Here is a 10,822-nt window from a genome sequence, read left to right on the forward strand (position 1 = left end):
ACTTAACCAAGGTGATGGAGAAGCTCTGATGGTTCTCACAGTTTTTTAGAGAAGATATGAGAGCAAAAATTTTTTTTAAAATCGACGATATGAGAGAGATGAGAGAGAGGAAGTGTTTTGGAGAAGGTATGAGAGAGAGGAAGTGGGGAGAGGAGGGATGCGGGTTGTCACTGTTTTTCGAATTGTAAGGTGGCTGAGAAAATTGTGAGGAGCTTGGAGTTGGGTGCTTAGTTTGAGGGAAGAGAGGTGTTGTGTTTCGGTTGGGAGAAGAATAATAGGGAGAATCGATGCGTTGGAGGGAGGAGAGGAGTTACGTGAGCATTTCGGGGCAATAATGGGGAGAACAATTGGGTTGGAGGGAGGAGAGGCGTAATGTGAGCATTTCGGGGCAATAATGGGGAGAACAGTTGGGTTGGAGAGAGGGGCGGATGAGAGTGAAGCAGGCGGGGTATCGGACAAAGAGGGGCGGGGCTCTAAAAATATCCCAGAAGCTTTGTAGACCTTTTGGCTGGTGAGGAATATTTGTCATAGTTTTTAAAATTTATAACAATTCTACAACTTTATTTTTCTTTATAACAATTTAGCAAAGAGGGGTGGGCCAGGTCAGTGGCGACTTTGTCACTGACATGGCACGACTTTTTCACTGACATGGCAAATCGTCGATGACTAGGCAACTTTGCCACATCAACGAAAAAGTCGTCGACGATGTGGCGATTTTCTCGAATCTCAAAAATTTTTTTTTGTCGATTTAAAAAATAAAATTTTTAAAAAAGCTATTTTAAAAATTTCGCCTTATAAAAAAGAAAATTTGAAAAACTAATTCTTTTAATTGCGCACTTTTTTTTTGTTTTTGCATGAGCCTGTTAAGTTCAGTTTGGCTTGTTTTGCACAATTATCATATTTCACATGCTTACTAACATCATTCTTACGCAAATGTCCCGAGTTTACTTATTTGACCATATTTAATCGGGAGAAAATTTGAGCTGGGATGTGCCTTAAATTCTTCGAGTTCACTTTTGAGAAAAGTGCAATAGATGAATAAGATTGTTTATTTATATATTGTGTCCATGACAAAGCATATCCAAGTGTTTTAAAGTCCATTATAACTAAAATCTTTGTCAAGATATTATCACCCAAATTTTTTTCATACAAATTAATTATTGTTTTTGGAAAGGTTTAGTTGATATCATTGTGCTTTTATTTACTCAGACCTTATAATTGGTGCAGCTAAAAACACGCATTTGAGATTTTCCGCAAAGGCTATTGGAGATGGTTCAGATTCTTCCTCCGAAAGCATTGTTAAATATGTTCAGAATGCTGTGAGTTTATGTTGAATTTATCTTGTTTTATGTTATAAGGATGAAGTGCCTCTAATTGATTTAGAAAGTTATGGAAAGATTTTTTAACCCTAAGGTGATCAATGGTCATATAATATGCAATGTGCCAATTCTACATTCATAAAGGTATGATTCTTTCAATTTAGCACGCTAAACATAAAGTGTTGTGCTAATTTTGCTTGTGTAGTATATGATGATTAAAAATATGTATAATTGCAGTTAACTTTGATTTATTTTAGGGCCATTTACATACATACCACAGTTCTTATGTATTTACACATCTAACACCTATAGATTCATATTTACATGCATGCCACTTTTATCTTTAACCTCGCATAAAAAATACCACAATCATTACCTTTTTAAAAATGAAATTCACATTTTCATGCATAAGTTTATAATACAAGGTGCTATAAGTGTAAATATCAAACTGTGGGTGTTAGTTATGTAAATTCATGACACTTGTGAGGTATGTATGTTTCTTTTTTTTTAATTTACTTGTTATGATGATGATATCAGAGTTAACCAAATAACAATAGAAAAATTAAATTTGTTATGGAATCAAATAGTAAATTACAACCAACTTACGTGAATTTGAAATTGCAACAATTGGCAGTGCAAACTCAAGCTATGGGGTAGATTAAGGGGCGGCGGCGGTGGTTGACGAGGGTTTGGAAGGTGGCGCGAGGGTCAAAAAGGCAATTGATAGCGCCGTCAAATCGGTTCGTTGTTTGCGAACAATTCGTGTTTGGTTAGTTAAGAAGTTATTGTTTGATTTCTTCCTTAAGTTAATGAACCTAACACGAACAATTTTTTTTGCGCTCAATATATAAACAAGCTGAACATGAACAAATATTTGTTCGTTCGTTTTCAACTTGTTTTGACTCGAAATAATTAAATTACACACACATACTTATATATATATATATATAAAAATATAATTGATGAACATTTTAAAAAATTTAATTGACTACAAGCCTACAAAGATTTATAATCAATTAAAATTATTAATCATAAAATAGAATGAAAATATATTAAATTATATTTAAAAGATGCTTTAATATAAATAATAAGATTTAAATCTTGCCCTAATCCTTAATTATCTTATGATTGAATGACTAGGGTTGTCAAAACGACTCTTTATTTGCGAACAACTCGTGTTCGACTCGCTAAGAAAACAAGCCGAACACAAACACATTTTTTTGTTCGAAATATAAACAAGTCGAACACGAACGGTGATTTTTTTTAACGAGCCGAATACGAGCTGAGCTTGGACTAGCTCGGGTCTGACTCATTTACACCCATAGCGGTTGACAAGCATAAAACAACATAACTGTTGTTTCCCCAGTGTCAGACAACAAGCAAACAACAGGGAGTGATGTGGGAGAGTTGCTCGGGGTGACGACAACAAGGATGCTGAAATGACGGCGACAACAAAGAGGAAGGGCTGGACAGCAGCAAAGCGAAGGTGGAGAGCTAGAACAATAACGGCTGTTTAATTAGAGTTATCAAAATGACTCGTTGTTTGCGAACAACTCGTGTTCGACTCGCTAAGAAAACAAGCCGAACACAAACACATTTTTTTGTTCGAAATATAAACAAGTCGAACATGAACGGTGATTTTTTTAACGAGCCGAATACGAGCTGAGCTTGGGCTAGCTCGTGTTTGACTCATTTACACCCATAGCGGTTGACAAGCATAAAACAACATAACTGTTGTTTCCCCAGTGTCAGACAACAAGCAAACAACAGGGAGTGATGTGGGAGAGTTGCTCGGGGTGACGACAACAAGGATGCTGAAATGACGGCGACAACAAAGAGGAAGGGCTGGACAGCAGCAAAGCGAAGGTGGAGAGCTAGAACAATAATGACAGTGAGGAGGAAGGGATGGATAGAGGAAATTTACAGGAAAATAACAAAAAGTGCAGCTATCATAGTTTTGCAGCGAGGAGGGAGGTGTGGCAGCGAAGCATGAGCGACGTGAAAGGGTATAGGGAAGATACACACTAACTGGAGACCAAGATATAGTTGAAGCATTAATTGAAACCCTATGATACAACCCTCGAAGAGAATAAGAGACATTGACGACTATTTCGATACAAAACACACAAAAAACTAAATCTAAAACATCAGGAAAGTAAATATATAATAATAAAATAACTAAGAGTGGCTCAAGGGGACCAACCGACTCCACCATAATGAAAATACCTAAACCGATTTGTTCCGTGCACGGAAGCGGAATCTGCTTTTTGTCGCAGGAAATCTCGTGTGCTTGGGATACGACCCACGTCATTCTTCCAGGGTTGGGGGGAGCTTCAACCTTCTTCATTGAAGCTTTTGTCCACATGTTGAAGGTGTCAGAGCTGTTGTAACCTCCCGGGGTTGAATGGTTTTTGATTTCGTCGATATCAACATCTGGATCCCACTAACGATTGCACAATTCCCCAAAACATATGATCATTTTTCTCTCTTGTGAGTAGCCATCCGTATCGATCCAACCCTCTCGAGATCTATTGCTGGACTGAATTGGGATTTATTGTCAAATATATTTTGCAGGGCCTTCTGATGGCAGCTTCAGGCTGACTCATACTTGTATGGCGTGAGAACAGAGCGAGCTCTTAATAGTGGCGACCATTGTGGTAAACTATTGAACAGGATGTTCTGAAACTCTGTGTATTGGATGCCCTATGTTTTAAACAAACATTTTCTCTTGTTGTACTCAGTCATCACCAAAAATGATTCCACCGACGCTTCTCTGTTGGCAAGGGCACCTGTAATCTCAGACTCCATAGAAGGTAGAAGGATGGTGTGCTTGGCATTCTTGGTGGAGTAAGTGTTCTTGTACACATCATGCCGAGCCATGCGATCAAACCGCCACAATCTTCCCAACAAACAACAACAGACATTCATGGTCACCACATTGCACCACATCTAATTCTGTAGTTGATTGCCAATTGAAAACTCCACGAGAAACCTTCTGTCAATGCTGACTCTATTCTTCTTTCTCAACCACGTCAAGGAGTATGGATGAGTGTCTCCGAGTCGTGAGGCTCAACTTGTCCACTATATGTGTGGATGTCACTTTCTTGCTGCTCTTTCAATCGATGATGAGGCTTCATACTTTTCCTTTCATAGTGCAACAAATGTAGAATGTGTTGTAACGAAAACTCTACTATTCCCTTGTAGCCTCAGTTTGTAGGACTCTTTGAACTACTAGCATCTTGCCCTCATCCGGTGGAAGATGGTACTCACCCTTTTCTTCACCCGTCTTTTCATCACTAACTTCCTCTACTACACTCTGTTTGGTAAATAATACAACTTGGCTCGTCAAGCAATTGAGGGTGATATACCTATATCCATGACATCTGAAGCTTTTCACGGTTGGGATTGTAATAGGCGTGTTACTCTTCTCGGGCTTCTTCTCACTCTAAGTAACTCTATAATTCTCCTGACCAGTCTTCTCAAGCCTTTGAGCCATGCTTCTGATGTCTTCAACTGCGAGTGATTGCCTGAATGGCGGTAGGTGCTTGCTTTGCTTCTGCTGTCTCTCTACCTTCAGTGCCAAGGTCTAGACGTCGCCCAATGATCAGTAAAGTTGTAGCTGGACCACGTTACCGATAGTGGGCTTCAAGCGCCCCAAGTATCTGACTATTTTGTGCTCCTCCGACTCTGTCAAATCACATTTCAGCTTAAGTTGCATAAACTTTGTTGTGTACTCCTCTACTGATAGGTCCATCCACTATAGGTAGTGGAACCTCAAGAAAGATCCTGATGATAGTATGGGGGTAGGTATTATCGTCGCAACTATGTCTTCAATTTTTCCCAGGGAGTAATCTTGCCATTCACTCTCTATTTCTCTCTCTCTTCAAGTTCCCTCACCACGATTAGACTCTCTTCTTCAGTTTGATAGCAGTTAGTTTCACTTTCCGGTCATCTGACACTTGTATTCAAAGACCCTCTCGACGGTCTGCAACCACTCCAAGAAATCATCTAGATTCATTCTCCTCTCCATATCTGATATGTCCACTTTCACTCCTAGGTCTCTGTATCTTGCAACAGACTTTGTTTCTATATCCTCTAATAGGCACTCAATCTCTCGACCTCCTCTGACAGTGTATCCTAAAGCGTCGTGGCATGTCTTCTCCACTAGAATCATCCCTACGAAAGGGGTTCAAGCATTCTTCTCTCTCTTCTCTTCAAATCTCACTACCACGCTCGCCGATAACCTCTCCATGGGTCTTTTCCTCAATGTCGTCAAGCCGTTGTAGCACTTGGTGGAGCTGTCACTGTAACTCTTTATGGAAAACTCCTGACCAGGTTCTGACAATTGCTTCCGCGATGGCATGATTAGGGTTTGGGGGTGGGCAGGTCGAAGGTGTGTAGAGGTGATATAGGGTGGGAAAAAAAAATTTTGAGTTGAGGTAGGGTTGGGTAGTGGTGGATTCTAGGAACCCCAGGATAGGACTAGAGATTAACCTATCTCTGATATCAAATGATACCACAGTTAACCAAACAACAATAAGAAAATCAAATTTTAATATGAATAATTCCCGTGACATCTACTCTTTATTTTGTGTTTCTATCTTCTTTTTTTTTCCGTGTTTTATACTATATTGTTGAGATCAACTCACCAACCATATTTCATTATCTTCGTTCGGCACGTGCCTTTCTTTTTGCTGACTTTAAACATGAAGTTAATTTTTATTTGCTCCCTTTAATCACAATGCTTTTGCTTAAATGATAATGAAACTGAATTCATTTGATTCAAAGTTGCATCTTGTAACAGATAGAATTCACCAGTTCTTTTTTACCTTTATAGCATCATTTGAGTTGAACACCCCATTAATGCTTTCACAAGTCTGTGGCGGATTAGTGTACCTTGCATTTTGGCTTTCTAGAGCCAAAAATTTCTCAAGCCATAATACTTCACAATCTCGTACTTCATTATTATTGCATTCCTCATTTGAGCTATGGTATCCATTTTTTGAAATATTTAGCAAGTGCTACTTGGAATGAGTATATTGAACACAAATGAATAAGGAGATTAAACTTCATATAAAGACAACAAGATTCATTTTTTTGAAGCAAAATAATTGTCTATGTGCATGGGAGAGGATAGAGGAATGGATTAATTATCAAGAAGTCACACTGATGTGTAGATAAATTGAAAAAAAATATCTTGCCCTTATTTAAGTAGCCCAATCTAATTATAAAAGAAGCTTGATATATTGTAGAAATTTAAGTAGCAAATAGAAATATATTAATTGCAAAGATCTAAATCATTCTAGATGAACTCCACTTCTGAGGAGTAATAAGGGAATGTGCAATAAACATTTGTAATCAAGTAGTGAACTGAAACTTTAACATGTCCACTAATCATTTTCTTAAGTTGAAATCCTAAAAGGCATAATAAGCTAAATCGAATGTCACACAATAATAATGACATTTTAGTGAGTCAATCAATACTTAATAAGTTGATAAGAAATTGTGGGACATTAAAAATAACTATGAGAGAGAGATTTTCCAAAGCATGAACAATGCCTTTTGTAGAGATAAGAGAGCCAGTCCAACAACAATAACAGGTGTAAAGGAGGTCATGCAAATAAATGAAAAGAGTTGGTGGTTATCTATTGTTGAGAAGAAGCATTGGAACCCTAAATTGATGATTTATCAGTAGAAACAACTACCCTAAATTGATGATTTATCAGTAGAAACAACTATATCGGATCTTGAAGAAGAGTCAACCTGATTTGTTATGGTATATAACCAAGAATGTTAAAGTTGTTAATCATAGAAGATGAATCACCAAGAGTAAGCTTGGTTGAATTTGTCGTAAAAGTATGTGGAGGACTTGAGAGATAGCCCACAAACATTCAAGAGGATGGCTGGTGTCGTTGCAATGACAAAAAATAAGAAAAATGCGGGTTAATCATAGAAGATGAATCACCAAGAGTAAGCTTTGTTGAATTTGTCGTAAAAGTATGTGGAGGACTAGAGAGATAGCCCACAAACATTCAAGAGGATGGTTGGTGTCGTTGCAATGACAAAAAGTAAGAAAAATGCGATGACCATGATTGCCTCTAGTATAGCTATCATGTCCACAATTTACCCCATCACCCCTCAAACCAATGATCAAATTTGGTTGACAAAGAGTGGGAGCTTGGAGGAGGAGAAAGTTCAATGAAAATAGAGAGAGAGAGAGAGAGAGAGAGAGAGAGAGCAATTACAATATTTTCAATGCTCGAGGCTACCATTTATTGAAATTGCACATTCTATAGAGAAGGGTTAAAGATTGATGAAGAATTCTTCATTTCATTAACAAATAGTGGGATCAATGGTGAAGAGTCAATAGGAAGTAATTTGTCCCAATTTTTTCTCTTGGTGAATTATAATACTAATGTATTAAAGAGAGAAACTTGCTAGAGAAAGCAAGGTATGCTAAGTGCAAGAAGTGTGCAATGAAGCTAGTGCATGGTGACACAAGTTCATTTGCTCAAAGTGGGCAACTTCACAGGGAAGTGAGGGGAGGGAAAATAGTAGAAATTACAGGGGAAAGCATTTATAAGTGATTGATTTGAGAGTAGGAGGGCAAGTACATACAATGGAGCGAGCAACACGAAGCTGAAAGGAACCAAAGAAGTTTTCAACATAAATTAAGGAAACCAAAATTTTTATTTCAATAACACCAAGCAATACAATTCAAATGCATAAAGATAAGCTCTTATAGTTTGAGAGGTACATGATCTCTTCCAAACCCTAATCCTACGACTCAATACAACAATCTCATTACACCCCCAAGCCTAAGCATGATAAGCTCTATTTATACCAATAACTAATAAAATACTAAAGTGCCTTTAGGCACCTCTCTAACAGTAGCAAGAGCATATGGAGAGATATTCTTGATATATTATTAATTGACTATTGGAGCTTATCTATAGGCTTGCATGATGATTACAACAAAGAAATCTTAGAGGATGGTATCTATATTTAATGAGGATATAAAGTTACATCTTCCTAATCATATATTCTCTTATTGTACTACTTCTTAAATTACCATACACTTACAGTCATAAACATAAAGATTATTCTTTTATTCTCATGGTGTCATGAAATTTTTGTTTTAAGCAAAAATTAAAAGCTGGACTCACACCATCTATATAAGAGAAGCAATTTTATAACAAAATGTACCTAAGGAACCCGACAATTATGTCAAAATCTTATACCGAAGGAAGCCCAAACCATCATAAAAATAATAATAATTATTATTGAATTCAAAAGGATACAAACAAGACACTTGCGACATAAAATAAATGACAACAAACATAAAAACAGAAAGGACAAGACGACACTGCGAAAATATAAGATATAAAGCAACACAAAATACATAAACGACCATTTAGAAAGAGAGCTGTAGATTCGCAGAGGGAGGGGGGCATGAAGGGACTGAACAACAGCTAGACGGTGCAAGAGGTGTTGGATGATAACAGGGAATAATTGGATGGCCGGGTGGTGGCTGGAAATAGGCTGGCAACTGCTGGAGGGTGGCAGGACGGAGTTGTGGTGGCCTGGGCAGCAGGAGACCGGTGGCGGGGTCTGGACGGTAGCAGGAATCGGTGTCCAAGGGGGCTGGACAACAGTTGAGAAAGGCGTTTGCGGCTGGACAACAACAGGGAGAGGCCCGGGAGGGACTGTCAACGGTAGGGGTGAGGGAGGTTCTTGGCGGCAGCTGGGAAGAGTCCGGAGACCCCAGTAGCCGCAGGAAGGAGTGTGGAGGCCTGGACGACAACAGAGAAGATGGTTTGCTTGTAACACCTGGTTTCAATTACCCGGGAGAAGAAACAAAGAATCGAAGGAGTGGAAATGATGAGTTGGAAGCCTAAGAAGTGAAAGTGAGGGGATGGGAAACCGAGCATAGTGGGAGAGGAAGCGAGTGGAGGTCGAGAAGTCGAAGAGGTGAATTCGTCTATATAACTTGCAAACCGGCTTAGTTGGGAGTCGAGTGACGTGTGAAGGAGAGGAGGACGACATGAGGGTTAGGGTGGAGGCCGCCTCTGTCGAGCGGTGGAGGAGGCGGCTCTGATACCGCTTTTGTCACTCCAGGTAATTTTCCTCTTCGACTTCCCGACTTTCGCTCGCTTCCTCTCCCGCCATGTTCGGTTTACTGTCCCCTCACTTTCACTTCTTCGACTTCCAACTCATCGTTTTTTCTCTTTCAATTCTTCGTTTCTTCTCTCTGGTAACTGAAACCGAGTGTTATATTGCAGCTGTTGGAAGCTAGGCCGAAGGGGTTACAGAAGAATAAATGTCTCGTCAGGATCAAGCTACAACTGGAGCTCACCACCTGGGAAGAGTTACAGCTGAAGCACCTTTTCGTCGTCGGATACAACACCAGAGGGGCATAACGCCTCAAAAGAAACACTCAGAAATATGTACTCATCCAAATCTGAATACTAAAGCACTCAATAGCACATACATATAATGGGAAATTTTAAATATAATAGGTAATGCTTAGGAAAGAAAAGAAATAGAAAAGACAAACATATAATTGGAATAAAATAGGAGAATCATGGAAAAGGAAGGGAAGAGGGAAAAGAGTTGAACCGTGGGATTGTAGCAGCTACAATACCGCGTCCGTGACACTCCACGACCCATGAAACTCCCGCGTCAATTTACTGGGGTTGGGGGAGCTTCGACCTTATTCATCAAAGCTTTAATGGGAAAAAAAAAATTTGTGGGGGTGACTTGGGTAGGGTCGGATGCTAGGGACCCTAAGATGAGACTAGGGTTGGGCTAGCTCTGATACCAAATGATACCGGATGAAGCCCAAACCACCATGAAAATAATAATTATTCTTATTGAATTCAAAAGGGTACAAACATGACTCTTGGAAACGAGTTGACAATTGCTGGAGGTGGTAGGAAGGAGATGTGGTGGCCTAGGGGTGGCGGGGCCCAGATGGCAGCAGGCACCAGTGTCCAAGGGGGCTAGACAACAACGGGGGATAGGCACCGGTGGGCAGCAGTGACAAACGCCAGTGGCTGGACAGCAGTAAGGACAGGCCGGAGAAGGGTTGTCAGCAGCAGGGGCTAGTCGGGGAGGGCTTGGCGGCAACAGGGAAGAGGTCGAAAGCTTGGGCAGCGGTAGGGAGGAGGATAGAGGCCTGGACGACAACAAAGAAGATGGTTTTGGGGCTGCTGGAAGTGTGGTTTGAGGGGCTGTAGAAGGATAAATGTCTCGTCAGGTCGAGCTACAACCGGAGCACCACTCAGATCCTTGTAGACGATCACCTTCTCAGACGAGTTATAGTTAGAGCACATTCTTGTCGTCGGGTACAGCCTTCGGAGGGGAAAATGGCTCAAATGCAACACTCAAAACCTGTACTCATCCAAATCTAAACCCTAAAGCACTCAACAATACATACATACATACATACATACATATATATATATATACATACATATATATATATATATATACATACATAT

General features: G+C 39.7%; 1 protein-coding gene across 2 annotated transcripts in view; it reads left to right on the forward strand.

Annotated features, from left to right (window-relative positions):
- Positions 1 to 1,227: 1,227 nt before the first annotated feature.
- The window catches only part of LOC110027612 (protein CURVATURE THYLAKOID 1C, chloroplastic), a gene marked incomplete at its 5' end in the record, with an annotated part of 22,946 nt that continues 13,351 nt past the window's right edge, over positions 1,228 to 10,822 (forward strand). For both annotated transcript variants that reach the window (XR_002294361.1, XM_020729113.1), the window contains 1 exon segment: positions 1,228 to 1,319. Coding sequence is in view for 1 of the 2 variants with exons in the window: in XM_020729113.1 (XP_020584772.1) it covers positions 1,228 to 1,319 (92 nt within the window).

The sequence above is a fragment of the Phalaenopsis equestris genome, unplaced genomic scaffold, assembly GCF_001263595.1.
Source record: "Phalaenopsis equestris unplaced genomic scaffold, ASM126359v1 Scaffold000429, whole genome shotgun sequence".
NCBI lineage: Eukaryota > Viridiplantae > Streptophyta > Magnoliopsida > Asparagales > Orchidaceae > Phalaenopsis > Phalaenopsis equestris.